This window comes from Anthonomus grandis, chromosome 10 (genome assembly GCF_022605725.1).
Source record: "Anthonomus grandis grandis chromosome 10, icAntGran1.3, whole genome shotgun sequence".
Lineage (NCBI taxonomy): Eukaryota > Metazoa > Arthropoda > Insecta > Coleoptera > Curculionidae > Anthonomus > Anthonomus grandis.
The window spans coordinates 22,154,511-22,175,712 of record NC_065555.1 but is presented as its reverse complement, the minus strand read 5'-3'; the positions used below and the strand labels follow the sequence as shown (position 1 = coordinate 22,175,712).

Genomic DNA, 21,202 nt, shown 5'->3' with positions numbered 1-21,202 from the left:
CATAACTATAATAGTTTTTAGTACTAAAAATGTACATATTATTTTTCATCATTTTTTAAAACTGAAACAGTAACAGGACCACAAAAGTTTCAATTTAATTTAAAAAAATTAATGATAAACGAAATGTTCCATTAACCTTCATTTTAAACTAGCATACATACAAGGAGGTGTCATTCAGTAGACAGACTTATGCGCATTTGTTAAAGTGATGTTTTTTTAGTATTTTGTTCATTATTAGCTATTAGCTTAATTTAAAGTTAAAATATTTTTTAACTGTCCAACAGAATGTTTAAATGCAAATATTTCGAAAACGCTTTGTTTAACCGAAATTAATAAAGTACGCCCTTTTTTCTTAAAAATCATCATTCTATCAGTAACTTTAGCGGTCTCTACACTTTATGTCAAAAAATAGAATAAAATTATATTCCGCATAACTAAAAATTAAATTTTAACACTTAAAACAATATGTGGGGTAAGACCTGACCATGTTAAAAAAAATTTAACATATTTTTTAAATCCGCAAAAAGTCTTAGAGGTGTAATTTAGTTTTTCTGAAATATTTTTGTCAAGAGAGCTACCCACCCTGTATACAAACTCTATTGATAATTTTTATTATTTTTTTATAAAATTTATGATTTTAAAAATTTTATATAAGTTTATGTTGTAGGTGAGATGATCAATGAGGCAGAGTAGATACTAAGCTAGACTGGGCTAGTGAATCTTTCCGATATATATTTCCTATGTTAATTTTTTATTAAAAGGCATTTATTATTAATATTATTATAAAACCATTTAATAAAACCTCAATAACCAAAGGTTTTTTGGGCCTAAGCGCCCTCCTCCCAATATGTACCAATTGCTGCTCTATACTGTCTAAACAGTTTATAAGGAAGTAATCGATTTCTCGATTACTATAAGAATTATATATAATTATAATTTTTATTATAGAATTACTATTATAGTGTGTTTGCAATGTTCGTAATGAAAATACAAAACATTTCTGAACAATCTAAAACGTGCATCAAAGTTTGCTGTCATTAATGAAATTGTCATTATTTGTCGTCTTCGTTTCTCAAGTTATTTGAAAATCCTAACTCAGGCACTAGACAAAAAAAATGGCCAGCTGCAAAGGATTTTGTGGAGCATGCCTCTGGTTATTAGTATTGCTAATATTTGCGTTTCCTATAGCATGTTTTTGTGCATTTTGGTTTATATTATTTTACTGTTTTGCACAAATGTGCAATCCATGTCAGGTAAGAAAAACAAAATTCAATAATATTAAATACAAACATTTAAATTATAATGCAGAAAGTTTAGACTAAAAAGGTTCAAGTGTTTTTTGATATATATTATAAATAATTTAATTAAAATGTTTATATCTTTAATTTGTTTGCTCTTGACAACTATTTACCTCACTTTACGGAATAAATGAACCACCTCCCATTTTAGTGGGACATTCTTTGACGTAAACAGGGTGTTTGTTAATTAGCGAGACAAACACCCTGTTTGAGGGTGTAGAGGACCTCAAAATAAGCAAGTTTGTGCGATAAACCCCTATCCGAAATTCATTACATTTTGAGATACAGCGTTATAAAGTTTTAGAAAAAATCTTATTTTTCACGATAAATTTGACATCCCTGTGTATATTTTTCTGACAATTAGTAGGTAGTTTCTATGCATCTAGTACTATTTTTTAATACATAATTTTTTTAAATTTTACCAGTGGCGTCCATGCGGGCTAGAACCTAGTGAACTCTTAAGAAAAAAAATGATACGCCATTGCTTTTTCTTTAAATAAAAAATATTTTTCAAGTCCTCATTTAATTTAGAGTAAATTTCGTCTCCTGGCTTTGTTTTCTCCGACGTACCATTTTTGCATAAATAAATAAAATCCATTACTCGAAATTTATTTCTCGCTAAAATTTTTAGTTTCCTCCTTTTGATAATTTGTGTGTAAAAGTTTTAAAATAATATTGTTATAATTAATTCATGTTTCGCGCGTATTGGTCCTTCAGGGTATCCTATGCATCAATTAGATGCGCGCCAAGTTAATGCGCAATGCGCAAAGAAAATACCGGCAAAGTCCTTTTAAAAAAGTCAGTCATATAAAGTGTCCACACAGAAAAACTCCATTGAGAAAAGAAAGTTAAATGGAAGAAGCGTATCGGGTTGTCTATTTGACTTTTTGATTTTGCGAAGAAAGTACGGTATCGAAAGCTCACTGTTGAGAAAAGTGGACTGTATTTATTGTTTTTTGACAATTAATGGTTGTGAGACCTTACCTGGTTTTCTCTCGATTACAGTTTTTCACTCGCGTTAGCTGGCCAGCCTTTTCTCAGTACGAAATGAGGTTTATCACATAAACACGGGATCGTATCGGGTGGTACTAGATGCGTGAGAGCTGCGGTTTAGCGAATTTACTTCTTCTGATAATGGGTTTCAACGAACTGGGGTCCAGTATGTTGGACGCGCACCTTTTTATAAGGCCTCAAAACATTCTTTTGGATGCATTTGAATACAAATACTTTAACTAACTGTTTCTACACAGTGAGCCAAGCGAAATTGAGTTAAAGTTTAAAGTTTAATAAAAATTTGAAATAGAATGAAGAATGAACTACTTGATTCAAATTGTTGTAAAATTTAAGAAAACTGAACTGAAACTGTTTTGATATTGTGCGATCGATGGAAAGATGGCGCGGTACGTAATTTTGCGATTTGTTGCAGAAGCTGTTTGGTTTCATTTATTCTCCGACAGATGAGGCACTCTGTATTATTTAACTTGGGTTTTTCCCGATTGGCCTTCAGTTCTGGCTGCCATTGCTATCGCCATCCTTACGTCATACGTCATTTCGATTTCAATATTTTCGGCTTTCGCTAAACTATAGAGTAATTAAAAGTATTATATATTAAAAGTATTATAATATTCATTGCTCTATGCGCTAAACACATTTAATTGAGAGACTAAAGTGATAAACAATATCAACCCTTCCCCATTAATTATAATGTTTAGTGTCCAGTGCCTGTCAATCGAGTTTAGTACTCTTCACAAAATAGGAATTTCTCACAGGACTCTTCACAAAAAAAGTCCCAGACTGCACAGACCTATATTCTAGTCGCTTCCTTTTTCCAAGAGGAATGCCTAATATAAACAGCAATGGATAATGAATATTAAAAATCCTTGCTTAAAAACCACTGGTGAAATAATTCAAACAGAACACTTTGTCTGTTTCAAAGCACTAAGAGAGGCTAGGTTGTCCCAGGTAATTCATTAAGGGTGTGACAGGATAGCATATTTCAGAATCTGTAAAATATGTACCATAAATGTACATGGATGTAGCCATATTTTCTAATTATTATTCATTTGTAGTACTGCACATAATTAATTTTATGTCTAAAAAGAATATTGGTGTTTTTTCTAAATATAATATTAAATTAAAATGCTTTTGAATTACCACACCTACGGTACCTTAAGGAGTTTCATTAATCCTGCAGTTTAATGAATAATTAAACTGCAGCCAGAACCAAAGTTTACTAAATAAAATACAAGTTGCTTCACTCGGCGAAAAACCTTTTATATTTCGATCTCAAAGGCAGGCCGCCGAGCTCCTCGCCGACGGGGAACTAGCAAAAAATGTAAAGGGGAATTCTGGTAAAAAATAGCTATTATCACAGATATAACTAGCTAACGCAACAGATAAATATTCGAATAGCAAAGCTTGTCCCCCGTAAAATCGACGGTCGCACCTGACCGAGACTGGAGCGCCTAATAAAATATACTGAAATGCGGCGCAGCGTTGCCGTATGTTATAATAAATCCGCATTTAATACAAAAAGCCTGTGTAAGAAAAACATTTGTATATATTTCAATAAAGTACATGGAGTATTTACAAAAGAAAAACAAAATTATATATCGTGTATAGTTTCTTAGAATAGGAGGTATATAAAAGCACATTATAATACATACAGAACTATAAATTACTATCTATATAATACAAACTTATGGGCAAAATAACAGAAGAGGCACAATAAATCTTTTAGCATGGTGGTTTAGTAGGGGTTTTAAATTTAAGTAAGTGATCATTTTATATTAAGTAAAGACGTAAGGACGATATGCTGAATCAAAGACATGAATTCTGTTTTATATTTATTAACCTACCTAACATTTTATTTACTATTACTTTGGCATGCGTTACGAAAATATTTTTAAAGCTAAGAACTACACTTAAAACCCTTGCAAAATGATAGTGTAAAGATAATCAAAAATATATTAAGGTTTTAACTTAAAACTAAAAATCGAATAATAACTTAAAAAATAAACAAGATTTGTGTAATATTATACTAAAAAAAGTATACAATAGGTTAATAATATGTCATAGAAACAGTAATTGGCACCGAACTATAATAAATTATTAAATGTAATTGTATAGGGTGATTTAAGGTTTGAGGCACAATGTTTAACGGCAAAAGGTGATGTTGCAAAAAAAAAGTTCGTATAGCTACGTAGATCTGAAACTTGTTTCTTTTGGAAATACGCGGCGTAGCGAAAAAGTGTATATTTTAATTGAACTTAAACTTTTATTGAAATTAAACGATACAAAAATTATAATTCACAAATGCCTTTAAAAAATAAGCATTATTTCGAAATATTAATGAGTTTGTTTTGTATAAAAATGACCGCCGAACGGATATGCATTTACATTTTTGTTGTGGCAATGCCCGGGCAATGCAAATTATAAATTATCATTTTTAGTCAAAAATAATTTGGCTGGCAGAATAAAGCCAGAATGTAATTTTTGTTAGAAAATAACTGGAGATTACGGAAATAATTTTTAATTAGAAAAAAAAATCAGTGTATCTTTTTTTGTCCAATTAAAATTGTTTTCCCTTTTAACACCCCTGTACTTTTAAATCGAACCATCTCTGAGCCTAGGTTAATGTAAATTTCTTTTCTTTTTGCAAGACCTAATAGTTGCCGTTAGAGTTTGTGCCTTTAACCTGAAATGCGCTGTATAATTTATTGTTTTGTTTATGTTTTAAATTTTTAATTTTTTGGGTTTTATTGTGCAAATTTTTTCGGTTCCATTTACAAAATTTATATAAATTAGTATATACAAGTTTTGTTAACAAAAATACTTTAAGCTCGTAACAATTATGATCAGATGGTCCCAACCACTTCATATTTTTAGTTGAAATTTTGTTTTTTATTTTGGTACCCATAAATTCCTGATGCTTAATTTTTTCAAACTCGTTTGCAAAAATGTACATACATTTTTCTACAACATTGGTAACATCTGCAGAAGGACTTATCAGATAGTTGTTTTCGTGGCCACCGTAATTCTTATTTAGTATAAATATTTGGGATGGATCGGTTAAATAAGAATCAGATTTTAAAATAGAGGCACAATTTTTGCAATTAAATTTTTCCAAAACTTTCTTTACTAAGTATCCGGCATAATATGAATTTGTACACTCTTCCAAAGCATGGTGTTTGATAATGGGCTCTTTGCTTTTAACTGTTGGAATGTCATTCATTTTTTCGGAATCTAAAATTTCAATATTATTTTTCGATGTCGTTTGGTGTGCCTCTTTTTTAAGGATTATTTAAAATTAATTGTTTGTCGACATCATTCTCACAATTGGATAATTTTGAAAGAGTTAGTAAATCTGTTACACTTTTAACTCTAAAAAATAATCGAAAAGATCTGGTCGTTGGGTTAAGATTCCAACCACCGCTTTGTCGAGCTAAGGAAAAGAAATTTTCCAAAAAATCTTGGTTTAATCTGTTAGTTAATAAAAAATTATTATTTTCTTTTTTTTTTGGTCTGCATAAAGGATTTCTATGGCATTTATAGTTTGAACTAACCCTTTAAAACATGGTGGCTTACTTTTGGATATTTCTTTTAATTGTATTTTTTTATTTAAAACCTCGCTAACTTTTATTATGGATTCAAAAACCTGTTTACCTTTTTGCAAAACATCTATAACTAATGAGTTTTTAAAACTCACTTCACAGTTATAAGGATTTTTAGTTTATAATCGTTTTCTATTAAGAGCATCAAATAAATTGTTCATGATGGTTATAAAATTTGAGGTATTAGTACCAATTTTTTCATCAACTATAGATTTTTGAACGGATGTTTTTACAGCTGCAGCCATAGTATTTGAGAATAATTGTAGTGCCAATTTGCAGGACATCTTTTCAAAGGCGTCAGGATTTATATGCTTATCTGTTATTTTTGGAAGCATTCTGGCTGATTGAGATGCTTTGTCAATTTCATATATTTTTTTAATAACATCAAAGCAGATACTTTCATTTAAAAGTTCAAAGCTTATTGAAGACTGTCAGTTATTCCTGACGCTTTTGAAAAGATGAGGGACATCATATAAAGAAATGATCTTTTTTTCTTTTAAATAAAAGTAAGGCTTTTCTGCCGTAACACCCAACAGTTTCATTGCGCCTCTATTATTGGTACCCTGATCACAAACCGTAGCCAGTAGTAAAAAGCTCATTTTGTCTAGAACAGTTAGAAAGTACAAAATAATATTTTTTAAGTTTTCTTTACAGACTGCATTTTTTGAAAAAAAATATCCTAGTGGAAATTTCCAGGACGAATATATTCCTCTCATGGAAAAAACGAGAACGTGGTTGGCTTTATTTTGAGTCCTACCAAAAGGGCCCAAGTCCTTAAACCCCTCTATTAAATCTAATTTTTTATTAAATTTTAAATTTTCTATCCTTAATTTATTATCCATTTATCGCATAAATCCTTTATTTTCACTGAAAACCTAAACATTCTAATTGAAGAGTTTCTTCGTGAATTTCGACAATTAAAATATTCACATCTAGAACCACCAGGTCGTTTTTTTGGAACAGTCTCCATCATTTTAATATAATGTTTTAATTGAAAAACATGGAATTTGGTAAATAATAAAAGTCTTAAATATTAAAAAACAACACATTAACACAAATAAGAAACTCATTCGATCAGCGCAAAACACTTAACCACAACGGCAAAGTCAAACTACTTTTAAGTCCCAAAAAGCGCCCTATTTATTTAAACTTTTACTCGGCTGACCGCGGTCTGCTGCCTGCTTCACCTAAACTTGACAACCAGGGCTGCGTAATTCCTCGATGGCCAGCCCGCTCAAAAAGCCGGCTGATATTTCGGGGCCCGCATTTTTACTATTGGAGTATTTATCTGTTGCGTTAGCTAGTTATATCTGTGCTATTATTTTACGAGTTTCGTCTAATTCGAACTGTAGGGAAGCGGAGCACGATTTTATAATAACTTTATTATCTGGCATAAAATTATTATTTAATGTACCTACTTGGGAAAAATATGTAAATTATTTGTTTTTATAGCCACCAAACTAAATAAATTTTACATTATCAAAGTTTACGTAATTCAAGAACTAAATGGTTAATTTTTTTTTTGTTAATAATTAGGTACTTAGGTATCTTATTAAAGGTTGTTTTGGTACGACTGGTTTCATTAGGATTTATTTTTAAATCAAAGTCAAAAGTTTGTGTGAAAAAATGCATATATTACTATTACTAAACGTAACAACTAAAGATAGACATAACTACTAAATAATGACATGTTTGAATTTTCAATGATTGATTACTACACTTTTTGACGGTTTTGTTATTTCGTCAGACTAATAATAGCATTACCAAAGACATTATAAGTAATAAACGTAATGTTTCATTTATAACCAGCCCAAAAATGTGGAATTTTATTGTTTTAAAATTACTAGTGAGAGAGAAAAGGATGAAGAAAGTGTTGTTAGTACCCCTTGGAAACAATGCATATTTTCAATTAATTTTTATTTGGTTTGTTGCCAGTGGGGTAGAGCTTATGCACTAGTGCAAATAATATTATAATAATCGACAAATTTGTTATTTTCATTTTCCCTCCCCTTACAAATCGGGTTAGGATTGTGTACTGTACAAATAATTTTCTATATCTATACGTGTTGTTTTCGTCGCTCCTGTGCAATTTTAAATAGAGGCGAAAAATGTCATTACATAATTAATTAACCTTAATATTTTTCATGTGATGACACTGGTGGTATAAATACAAAAGTCTCAAAAGGTATAAATATAAATACAAAATCAAAATGTTCTAAATGGCTTAGACTATCACCTCTTTTCGGCTTTGCATCATGTTACCAAACACCCTATATATCCTTGAGATTCAATTCAAGAATATTTATGTATAAGTCTTATAGTTAAATTTGTCAATTCATGAAAAGCCTAGTCATTTCATATAACGCCAGCATAAAGAAAAAACATTGTTATGCTATCTGCCAAAAACTATGACAAACTACCTTAACTGTTCTTATTAAAATATAGATATTAAATAATTATTTGTTCTTGGTTAATGCGCAACATTCTGACCTGCATTTGAGCACCGTTCAACATTCTGCCATCGTTTTCAGCACTACTTTGTGATTAGTTGATTATTTGAAATGGACCAATCAAATTCGCCTAAGTGTCAAATCCTATACCGGAATGTTTAAAAGCTTCCCGGAATGTTCCAAAGAGGTCGCAACTCAATGACCCAACTGTGCAATTTTTGCGTTGAAGCAAATTTTGAAGCAATATTTGTTTTGATGTCCCCTACCACCCCTTGAACTTTGTCCGTTGATTTTTTGGACCCGCTGTATTACGAATAATTACGACCAGGCATATGACATATTTTAATATTTAAAATATTAACCAAAAACCAACTTTAATATTTTCTATAAAACACCACGTAATTTTCACTTTCACGTATATTTCGGTATTTGCGGATTTCCTTTTCAGAGCATAAAACTTCTCAATTAATCACAATTTAATCAACTGCTCTTATGGCATTATAAATTCCAGTATTTCTATAGCCATATACGCACTGTACACTGGTCAAATACTAACTTTTTAATTTTAAATTCAGCATTACACCGGGTGACACAGGAAAAAGGAAACACTTATAACTATTTTAATCTTCAAGATAAACAAATGAAATTTGATATACGGATTAAATTGTTATAAAAGCATCTTTTGACATGTTCAGTTGTTTTCCATTACGTGTTTAACCAGAAGTGACCCTAACTTTCTAATTTTAAATGGGACACTTGGTATATTAATACATATTTCGATAGAAAATAATATTCTGACCACACTTTTTGTTTTATACTTATAGAAAAAAATACAATTTTTTAAATTTTAAAAAAGGCTGCTATGAATGCCTTTAAGGTTTTACTTCGTAATCAAGTAATCACGGAAAAATAGTTGCCTTAAATTTTAATTGCATTTTATGACTTAAACACACGCCTATTTGAAATGTCCAAACCAGCAATTTTGGCATTTACTTTATATTTTTCAATATTACGTTATTGGAAACAACCATTTTTAAAATGCGTTTTTTCCCAATAATTTGAAATGATTATTTTTCAAATCGATTGCGAACTAACCGGAAGAAGAAAAAAACTAAGTCACATAAATAAACGCATTAAATTAAGAGATAGAAGGCATTGTTTTCTTGAATAGGTGGCTGCGTTTTGACGCGTTGGAAAAATAAATAAACTAAAACGCAAGTTGACCTGCAGTACCGATGAAGTACCAAGTCTTGTCGTAAAAAAATGTATTCGTGTTTTGTCAAGGCCTATTGCGCACATATTTAGTCTTATCTTATCTTCAACAGTATTTCCCGATAAATGAAAGACTGCAAGAATAACCCCGCTATTCAAAAAGAGGCCGGAGAACGACATTCAAAATCCCAGAGCTATACCGATCTTACGTAATTTCTCCAAACTTTTTGAAATAGTTCTTTATAATAGAATATAATTCTACGTCAAATTAGACATAGGTAACGCATACCTAATCAATTTGGTTTCGGTAAAAATCGCTTCTGTGCAGTAAACCTGGCTTGCCTAAATGACTATTTGTGTCAGCATTTGTATAATAGAGGTTAGGTTGATGTAAATCTACCTTGATTTCTGTAAAGCTTTTGACCAAATTGACTACTTTGTACTTTTTTATAAGCTAACATTTTTTGGTTTTTCTAAGGATTTAGTTGCTTTAAGAAAATCTTATTTACGAGGTCGTAAACAATTTGTGAAATATGAGGGTATGAAGGCTTTAAGTCTCTTGTATATGAAGTTTGCTCGGGAGTTCCGCGAGGATCTACTTGGGCCCGTTTCTCTTTTTATTATTTATAAACGATCTTGCCAAATTATTGTCTTGTCAGAGTTTACTGTTTGCGGATGATATAAAATTGTTCACAAAAATAGATACTGAAGATGGTTGCGAATTCCTTCAGGTAAATCTTAAAAAAGTTGAGAATTGGTGCATTGTCAATAGATTATATTTAAATGTTATACATATAATGTTATAGAGCAAATAATGTTGTGTTAACCAAAGTGGATAGGCAATCGATCTGGGAATTACTTATGATGCGAAATTAACTGTCGCCAAGCATGTAGCAAAAATAGTTTCTGATTCTGCCAAAATGTTGGGTTTTATTTATCGAAACTGTCGGCATTTTGAAAATATTAATACTCTAAAACTACTTTTCTTCTCTTACAATCGCTCAAAATTAGAATATAGATCTCTAATTTCTCCTGATCGATGATATTGAGCGCGTTCAGCGCAAGTTTATGACGTATCTCTGGTTTAGAGAGGAAGGTGTCTTCCCGGCAAGAGGTTTGGATAGTCAATTATACTTAAATAAAATTAATGTTATACCCTTAGCAAAAAGAAGATAAATTCTTTTCCTAAAATTCTTATATAACCTTAGTTATAACAAGATTGACTGTCCCACCCTTTTGACTTAAATATATTTTCGGGTACCAAGAATAAACTCTAGGCATTTTAGTTTCTTTTATGTAAATCTCGCTAGGAGTAATATTTTGCTTAAATTCCGTATTAATATAATGTCTCAGAATTCGATATTTTTGTTGACAGTTTAAGGTCCATTATAGAAAGTATAAAGTAGATAGGTGCTGCAGGGTCTTTCTAGTATAAATATAGTCTGTTTAAGTACATAGAATGTTATGCATTTTTATTTTCTATTTTTATACACACATATTTTGTGATTTTCTTTTTCCTTTCCTGCTTTGCATAAGCTGAAGTAACAACTTCAACATTTTTTTATTGTTTCTCTTTTCTTTTTCAAATCAAATTCTTTCAATGGGGTAACAAACCTGCTGGAAATAAATGCCCTTTTTTTATTAGGTTTAAGTTTCAAATTAAATAGATCTATCCGAATATTATTGTATAAGATGTCGACTTAAAGTTTAGCATCCCGTTTTAACGCCTTCTGTATGTATTTTATATACCAAGTCTCCCATTAAAAATTTTCCTTCTCTGTATCTGTAAACCAGTTTTAGATAATAAATCCGACTAATTTTCTTATGAAGGATAAACAGTTTATAACACTACCTTTTTTCTTAAGCATTAATTATAGTTTGCTATGTTAATAATGAGTGTATCAGCCGCCGTGTTTGCTTAATAAAGAAAACAGACTACTTGTATTCAGCGTATATAATAAATTAAAAATTGCTGCCTAGCGCTTTCGGCCGTAGGCCATCATCAGGGTTAAGGCACTATAAAAAGATACATTAAATTAGCACAGGAAGGAAGCGAAGATTTTAGAATTAGACAGACATCGTTAAAACACAAATCATAATAAGTCATAAAAAGGTCAGTCACAAAATGGGACGAAAAAACATGAGAAAAGACATGATGCAAATATACGAATCAATACAATCTTAAGGTCAGCTTTTTTTTTTCTGGGGTCGGTGGAAGATGCTTTTATAGAATTTTTTTATGAACACTGGTTACGCGGCGCCGCCCCCAGTAGTGTGGGACTCAGTGTCGAGTCTGTTTCGTCCTGTACCCACTAAAACTCCACCGCTGGGTGGTGCCTTGTGGCTCCCTACACTGCGGTCTGCTAAGAAGCAGTCTTATTGTGTCCCATATGTTTAGTCCCACAGGTTCAATTCTGTAGCTTCAAGGAAGTCCAGGATTGTGCCCAATGGTAGATTTCTTATACCCTCTGGTGAGGGTTTCTCTTCCCCCAGGAATGTTGCCCTGGTTTGATTAAATGCTTCACAGAAGCACAGTATGTGAAGAGTCGTTTCGTCCTCCTCATTGCATCCCCTAGCGAGGTAACTGATTTCCCTAGCGTATGCAGGTGTTTCCTGCTGGGCGCATGGCCTGTAAATAGCCCCGCAACCCTTCGCAGTTGTTGTCTGGAGAGGCCCAGTATGTTCTCACCCTTCTTGAAGGGTGGGCTGCCTATTGTTGTAGGATTTGTTCTGGTTTGTTAGCCAGTTGCCGATTTCCCTCTTCCAGGTCTTATCGTTGACACAACATGTTGGTTCAGGGCCTACCAGGCTGTTGCTGGCTCCCTAAGTTGCAAGTTGGATAGCCCTTCTTGCAGCCTTATTGTTGCCCATATTCTCTGCTAGGATTATCTCTGGCCTATTTTGCGCTTCGGTGAGGTTCCTGAGATCCTCCCAGCAGCTTTGCACAGTCCTTGACTTAGTCTCGAACTGTTGTAGTGCAAGTGTTGCAGCCTGATCTCCTGTGAAAATTGCGAAGGTTTTCCCTCTTGGCAGCCCTTCTCTCATCAATTGGACACAGGTTTGTATTCCTATTACGCTTGCCTGTAAATTTGTTGTTTCCAGGCCCAGGTTTAGCATGAGTTGTCTGCCCTGTTGTTCGTCCTCCACCATGCCCACAGCTACCCCGATCTTGGATCGTTTGGTTGCCGTGTGCCATACTGAGTAACCTCTTTGCCTGAGCCTGTCCGCTTCTGCGTCCAGTGGTCCCCTTTTCTCTTTGATGACAAAAGGTTTGTCTAGGTATGTGACCTTGGTTCTGTCTGTTCTTAGGGCCAGGCGTCCAAGGTCCTGTATCTTGTCAAATAAGGCATGTGCCCATCTTTCGATAGGATTGTTGCGCGATTTGACAGCAGGCTTTTCGCCCCCGATATAGCTTCAGCCCGTACCACTAAGTGTAGCGGGCTTAGTCCTATCAGGTTCTCTAGGGCAGCAGTCGGCGTTGTTGACATCCCTCCTGTTATGCCCAGACATGCTATTCGTTGTGTTTTGTTGAGTATCTGTATTACACTCCTCTTTTCTGCCGGATGCCACCATATAGGTGCTGCGTATGTAATGATGGGTCTAACCATTGTTGTGTACATCCAATGTACCATTTTTGAGTCCCTATGATCTACCGAACATTCTCTTACAGTACATAAGAGTTTTCGTGGTTTTATTTGTAGCCTGGATTACATGCTTCTTAAAGCTGAGTTTTCTATCCAGGGTTATACCTAGATATTTGACCTCGTCTTCAAGTCGCAGATTTTCTCCATAAAATTTTATGTTTCTAATGGGCTCTAGTTTCCTTCTTTTGGTAAAGGAAACCAGAGTAGTTTTTGTGGGATTTACCCTTAGTTGTTCTTCCTCACACCGGTGCTCGACAGTAGTCAGGGCTCTTTGCATTTTTTCGAATACATGAGCCTGACTACCCCCTCGTGTAAGGATGACTATATCGTCAGCATATCCTATAGCGAGGATAAGCTGCCTCTCCAGTCGTGTCAGCAAGCTGTCCGATACAAGGTTCCACAGCAGCGGTGACAGTACGCCCCCTTGCGGTGTTCCCCTGCACACTTTGGCCTTAACCGTTGTGCTGTTGAGATTTGCTGCTACTTTCCTATGATTTAGCATTTGGGTTATCCAGCCGCCAATCATGGGATGTATTCCTCGTGCTGCTATCGCACGGTTGATTGAGTCATATGGTGTATTGTCGAATGCTCCCTCAATGTCTAAGGAAGCTCCTAGGGCGATCTCTTTGTTGTTCAGAGATTGTTCGACCCTCTGGGTTATCTCGTGAATCGCTGATTCGCAAGATTTACCTGTTTGGTAAGCATACTGGTATCGATGTAGAGGGTTGACCCGTAATACATTGTCCCTGATATGCCTTTCTATGAGCTTTTCCTCTGTTTTTAGGAGGAATGATGTAAGGCAGATTGGTCGGAAGGATTTAGGTTTCGCATAGGAGTCGCGTCCCGTCTTTGGTAGAAATACTACTTTTGCTTCCCTCCAACTCCCTGGTATATGCGCCGTGGCTAGACTTGCCCGCATTATTTTACATAGTGCAGGCAGCAGCAGTTCGCTACCCCGCTGTAACATGTCTGGCATTATGCCATCCATTCCGGGAGATTTAAATGGTTTGACGGAATTTATCGCCCATTTAACCTTCTCGTAGGTTACTACCTTTTTTGCTAGTTCCCAGTGTTCGCTTTTGCCCCTGTTTGGAATGATAGGAGTTGGGTCCTGGGTATGTTCTGGTTGATGGAGAATTTTCCATCCCGGAAAGTGCGTGTTAAGCATTAAGCCAAGCGTTTCTTCCTCGGTTGTAGTATATTCTCCATCGGGTTTTAGACAAGAGCCTAGGGTTTGTTGTGGCCCTTTGGATATTGCCTTGTGGAGTCTAGCATATGCTGGTGTCTCTGTTAGGTCCCGGCATAGCTTCCTCCACCCTTCTTTCTTTGCTCTTTTTATAGCATCATTGTACCTGGTTAAGTGTTGTCTGTATAAATTCCACTCGCCAGTTCTTTTGGCTCTGTTAAAAAGCTTTCTTACTGTCTTCCTTAGCTCGCCCAATTCTTGGTTCCACCATGAGGTGTTCCCTGCTTGACGTGGTTTGCTTAGTGGACATGAATTTTCAAAAGCAACTTTAATAGCCTCAGTGACTGACTCTGTCAGCACTTCGAGCTCTACATTGTCTTTTGCCTCCGTTGGACAGTTCTCCAGTTCGCGTCCTAGTATCTCATTAAAGAGGTCCCAGTCCGTTTTCCTGGCGTTCCTGTAGGTCTCCGGATTTGTATCCATAGATTCTAGATCGAATCTTATGTACCTGTGATCCGACCAACTTGGTTCGTCAGATACATGCCATTTTTAACGAGGTCGCAGATCCCTTGCCAATGGTTAGATCAATTACTTCTCTGCGGAGTATGTTGACGAAGGTCGGTTCCTCCCCCACATGAAGTATATTTAGACCGGAGGCAGCACAGTAATTTAATAATGATTCGCCTCGTTTGTTTGTTCCAGTGCTTCCCCAGATAGTGTGGTGAGCATTGGCGTCACAGCCTATTATAAGGTTTTCCAATCTTTGATGGTCTATCAACCTCCGAACTGTTGTCGGAGGTGGTTCCCCTTGTTGATAGTGCGGAAAGTATGCTGATACTATTATTGTATCGTAGCTCCTCTCCGCTGTTTTGATTTGCACTTTGACCGCCGCTGTGTCCCTATCACAAAAATCCCACAGCGGTGTGGCCTCTATATCTTTTCTTATAAAGATACAGCTTCTTAGGTTAGGTCCCTCTTTTGGGTCTGACACTAGTCTCCCGTTGAGGTTTCCTAGTCCCCTTATCTGGCCCCTATAAGTATAAGGTTCCTGAATCTGGGCTATCTGAATATTATTGTCGGCTATGCATTTTTGTAAGGCCGCAGTGGCTGCTTTGCAGTGGTGGAGGTTTATTTGTATCAGCCTCACACCCATTGCGGAGAGCGATTTTAGGAAGAAGAGGTTCCCGGCAATCCCCCTGTTTCCATAGGGGTTGCCTGGTCCCTCTTCTCTTTCTCTTGGCTGCTGGCCGAGAGTCTGATCTTTATGCTGCCAAAGTTGAGGTATAGCGATTGATTCGCTTCCCTTACTTTGGCCCAGGATTTCTCGTCCATGAGGAGCGATACCAGGCAACCCTTGTCGTCCTGGTCCTTCCTCATATCGAGCACTTTCCACAAGCTGGTGTTGATGTTGTTTTGAACATCCAGCTTGTGTAGGAGTGCTTTCGGTTCCTCAGTAGGTCCCGGCACCCAGGTTATTGCCTTCACCGGTCTGGGAAGTTTGCCGTCCTCCGTTATCTGGAGTTCAGCTCCTTCCCAGGGAGTTTCCTTCTGCACCAGTTCGACGAGCCAATTTTTAGTTGACTCGTCGACACAGGTGATGTGAAGGATTCCCCTACCGTGGATTACGCCTGCAAGCTTTGCGATCCGCTTTGGGCGCAATTTGCGATCCGCTCTGCAGAGCGAGCGTTTTGTTGAGCAGCCAGCCCTTTAGGGTGTTTGCCTGCTCCTCCGAGACGAATGCCTCGGGGTATTTTTTAGCTGTTATGGCCATTCTTAGAACCCCCGCTGCAGCATCCCGATAGGACAGCCCTGGTTCCCGTCTTGGGCCCCTGGGCTTCTTCCTTGGTCTTTTTGACTCCGGCGGAGTTTCCTCCCGGCAGGTCCCTCTTTGGCTTTTTCAGCGGCGGTTCCTTGCGGCCCCTCCGTTGACTTCTCAACAGCGGTTCCTTTAGGTCCCGCCATTGCTGGCAAAGGTTGCTCTTGGCCCCCTTCTTTGGTATTTTGGGTATCTTGGTCCATCATAGATGATCCACCCCTGCAGAGCCCCGCATGCAGGGGTAAGGCTGTATACAATGGGGTGCGCCTTGTTCCCCAGGGTTGGCAAGGTTGGAAATAAACTTGGCTTCCCTCCAGTCTTGCATCCCTTGGCGCGCGCCATACCCTAAGAATTGGGAGATTTTATAGTGTTCTCACCACGCGGTCCGGGTGATTAAGCCCAGACCCCCGTGCCGTTCATCAGCACGTACCCCACGCTCCCTTTTAGGATCATGGGGGTCGTTGCGCCGAATGGACGGTTTACGGTATATAGCTGGTCCGCGACGATGACCCTCAGTTGGCCCGGACGGGTGTAGGCCCGTTGGCTTCCCTTATAGTCACCGTTAACCGGAACCATTTCTGGTTTTCCGGCCGTTCTCCTATCCGCCACCTGGAGACGCGCCTGACAGGTTGCTAAACCCCCGCAGATGTTTACTGCGGTATCAGGCAAGGTCAGATTACTTTTCAAAGCAACGACCCTATTCGAGAAAAACGGTATACCACATATTGCCTATGGTTTCTTAAGTACTAAACAAATTGTTACAATAACTGCTATGTTAATAATTTGTAATGTACACGATAAGCCGTATTTTTTAAATAAAGATAAGATGTGCTAGGAATACATGTAATTCCCCCTAGCAATCGTTCTAAACTTTAAATTTGATTGTGGTAGGTAGACCCAACCGACAAATTAATGACAACCCCCGTGCATACTAAAATAAGGCAGTGGATTGAATTTAATCTAAAAAATAATTTGTGATAACTCAGTCATCATCTTTCACTTGTAGTTTAGTATTAATCAAGTAACAACAATATTTTAAAAATTTATTTAGAGTCTGTAAATATAAGAGACTACTTCTTTCATTGTTTATTTTCTAGAGCGTCTCAGACTTGCTGTTGGAAGGAATGCAGCTACCAGGATATTGTGTTAATAAAATCATAAACTGTGAATGTTAGAATTAAAATATATGTTATTTTTATATTACGTTCCTTAATTTACTCACTAGTATAAATTTGTAATTTACTTAGATTATCCTATATAAATAAACTATTGTTATCTATTCACAACTTCTTTTGATAAACAATCTTCTTTTTGATAATCTATTGATTTTAGTATATAGTCAACTTCATTATCCGAAATCTTAAGAGACTCACATTGAAACACCTTGCAAAAGCTGTCCACAAGTTCAGGTATTACTTCGTCAACTGTAACGTTTCTGTTTAATTCTTTTGTAAGACTGGTGACTCCTTTGCCTATAATGCCACATGGTATTATGTGTTCAAACCATTTTAAATCAATGTTACAGTTTAATGCTAGTCCATGGGTGGTTATAAAACGACTTCCATGAATTCCTATAGCACATATCTAAAAAAAAACATTCAAATTTAAATTCAAAATGGTTTTATTTGTCACAATCCATATTACAATATAAAATTAGAAAGTATTTATTTTCATTATCTCTGTTGACAAATAGGACTACGTTATTCCATGCTAAGCCTACGCATAGCATGAGTGAGAAAGCCCTTAGACTAGAACTAACTTTTAAAAAAATTGCACCAATTTCAAACTCAGTATATCAACTGAAAAAACATGAAAGAATATTACAATTTAAACAAGTTAAAGTTAATACACAGAGTTAATTGGCAAAAGAATAGGTTACCCAAAAAGTATTAAGGTGTTATTAGCCAGCCTGTGTTTCTGCTTTTTTGGCTTTTTTATGGCAAGGTAAGTAAAAAACGAAAGAAAAAGAAAAAGAGGACATACACAAGGCATCATGAACAGGATCGAATAACCATTTTGTAAATTCAGCTGGAGTACCTCTGGAAACAGAAGCAACCTGTAACTACTAAGTAACCTTTATAAAAACTTAAAAAAAGAAAGTTATTGCGGATAGTTAAATGACTGAAGGATGGATTACTCGGGATACTTTGCAACTAGGGAAAAACGGCACGAAAAGGACGAGTCGGTAATTACTGAATTCATTCGTTTTACTTTTGTACTTGCGAAATATCACGAATAAGCCATACTTTTATGAGTTGAAATTTTGTAACTCATGAGGTACCTTATTGCACCTTTGTTAATCATTATATTATCAATAACATTAAAAAAAGTGTATATTAGTTTCCCTAATATGCTTAAAAGAAGGCCCAAATATCTGTGTCACCCTAGATGTCAAGTATTTTTAAACCCAAATGTTTACAAACCCAAGAAATAACGTAGGTAACATAAATTCACTAATGTTTTAACCAAATCTTTGTCGTATCTAGGAAGAGCTATTATTTACTATTATTACAGTTAATCCACAATAGTTTGTAAATAGTTAGTAAAAAAAATCCATGTAACCGTTGTTTTTTGTCAGTGGTTAGCAGGTTATAGCAGTCGACGAGGATTAAAAATGAAGAAATAAAGTTTAAAAATGTGGATAATCATTCCATATATTTTTTTTAAGAACTCGTTTACGGAATTTGCCATTCTAGCTAAACCATCAGTCTTACAGAAAAATGTATGAAACAAAAAATGAAAATAATTACATTGCGTACAAATTAGCTGGCTGAGAATGAACCTATACGTTCAGCATGTACAAAATTAGTTATCAAAATAATTGCTTTTTATAACTTAATTCCTCAATTTTTTTTGAAGTGTCAAAATAATGTAGCCCTACCATATATGGATCCTTACTATAGAGGCGTGCGTTGACAGCAGTCAGTCAGATTAGTAAAAAAAATCGATCATCAGAAAAACTCGAGCGCGTCAGATTAAGACATGGTGACTTAAGTATATGAAGATGAGTATATATTTCAGTAACCTGACGATTTGAGCGTGGCGTAAGGAAATGGGCGAGTCACAAAGTTGTAAAAAAAACTTAACCTTGAAATACTCGAGCGTGATTGATTTTTTTTCTATTTTGAAGGAAATCCTTTAATAATTACGGAAAAATTATATCTGACGATTTTCATGGGGCAATGTAGCTAAAACCATAAATACAGCGTGGAGCGTACCGCTACTGAGAATTGTATTTACTACTTGGCATCTCTCTTTCCTTCTCAGACTTTCTCTATGTCTCACTCTCTCGCGCCATCGTCTCTATCGTCTGCCTCCATGATGCCATTTCAGGCTGATTACAATAGTTTTCGTTTGACGTTTCAATTTGGTTGTTGTGTCAAGACGATTATGTTAATTTAATGCAATAAATTATAAGTTACTTGTTTGTTGACAGAATTGAAAGAGAAGGATAGACATATAGAGAGAATGAGAAGAAACAGCATGGTTTTTGAAGATGAAGTGTCGGAGGCCGAAAAGAAGTTTTCCTCATCCCTGGAAAATCTGCATAAACGGAATGAAAAACTTAAAGTTGAATTGGAAAACTTAAAAATTAAAGAAGGTGAATTGTTGGCATTACTGGAAGTAAGTGAAAGGGCAAGTCTTAAGTTCAATTCACAAATTAGCGAGCTAAATATCCTAAATAAAAATTTAATTGTAACGATAAAAACATTAGAAAATGAGTCTTCAACCTATAAGACTGAAATAAACTTGGTACAAAAAGACGTAAACGACTTAACTAACTTAAATAAGAAGATTTTAGACTCCGTAAAGGTGTTGGAAGTTGAAAAAGATACCTGTTATTCCGACATTTTTGCATTGAAGGAACAGTTACAGATCTAAATCTGTTGTTATTAATTCTCCAACACAGCTACCAACTAGGCCAAATACACCTGACGATAGTCGACCTCGGCTTCTCTTTGTTGGTGGAAATTGTAGCAGAGTATTCCTAAAACATTTACGTTTAAAGTTTGAAGCTTACTACAAGGTGTTTCAGTGTTTCCTGAAGCCGGGCAGTTCAAGCAGTGAAGTGATTAGGACAGCATCAAATTTAGTTAAGGACTTTACGAAAGAAGATTTTTTAATAGTAATGTTAAATGGAATTTGTTCTTCATCTGATGTTTTAAAAAATTTAATTCAAAATCATGTTGATACAAACACTTTAGTGATAACAAGCCCTTATACTTATTTAAACCATAATGTTATCTATAATAGTAATAAGGCCTTTTATTGTACTTTTCATGCAAATAATATTAATCTGTATGGGATTTTAGAGTCTAATCACGCCAGTAACTTTGGTTCAGACTTGGCATCATTATTACACGCACATATTTTCAAATATTTTAAAATTAATATTTCATCGAATAAATTGTCTTTGAATCATCAAATTAATGAGTCTGAACTGATTACTGATCGTGAATTGCATTCTTCTTTGTTATAGACATGTCCACGAAGGTTGAATCTCATTCATGTTCATATTCTACTAGTAAAATTAAAATTAGCTCTTCGAAAAGCTTAAGTATCTTTATTCTTAATATACAATCCCTAAGAAACAAGATGGATGAGCTTCATCTTTTGCTGGACACATGTAATTTTCCTGATATTGTACTTCTGACTGAGCACTGGTTGAGGCCTAGTGAATGTTTTTTAATATCTGATTATGTTCCTATATCAAATTTTTGTCGTCAACAATCTATACATGGAGGAACCATAATCTTGGCTAGGCATACAATTGAAACGATTTTTTGTAATATTGATAAGTATGATAATCTTCTGTTAGAGAATATTTTTGAATTCTCTCTTTCTTTTTGTAAGCGTTTTAATTTATATATTCTTTGTGTTTATAGGCCACCTACAGGAGATATTGCTATGTTTCTGGACAAACTTGATTCTCTTTTATCCCAGTTGTCCCTACACTCTAAGGTTATATTGACTGGTGACTTT

General features: G+C 35.3%; 1 protein-coding gene and 1 long non-coding RNA gene across 3 annotated transcripts in view; one reads left to right on the top strand and one right to left on the bottom strand.

Annotated features, from left to right (window-relative positions):
• The first annotated feature begins 1,032 nt into the window (after nucleotides 1-1,032).
• Nucleotides 1,033-17,422, top strand: LOC126741191 (uncharacterized). Its single transcript, XR_007662135.1, has 2 exons — nucleotides 1,033-1,253; nucleotides 17,317-17,422. It is a non-coding gene; the product is annotated as an uncharacterized LOC126741191 (long non-coding RNA).
• Nucleotides 17,391-21,202, bottom strand: part of LOC126741189 (putative lipoyltransferase 2, mitochondrial) — a 19,578-nt gene continuing 15,766 nt past the window's right edge. Inside the window, exons 3-4 of one of the 2 annotated variants that reach the window (XM_050447542.1) lie at nucleotides 17,743-17,803; nucleotides 17,391-17,691 (exon numbers count right to left, since the gene is read on the bottom strand). In XM_050447542.1, coding sequence (XP_050303499.1) covers nucleotides 17,492-17,691; nucleotides 17,743-17,803 — 261 coding nt within the window. In that variant the 3' untranslated portion in view covers nucleotides 17,391-17,491. Of the gene's footprint in view, nucleotides 17,804-21,202 lie in introns of both variants that reach the window. The other variant, XM_050447541.1, reaches the window with a different exon arrangement.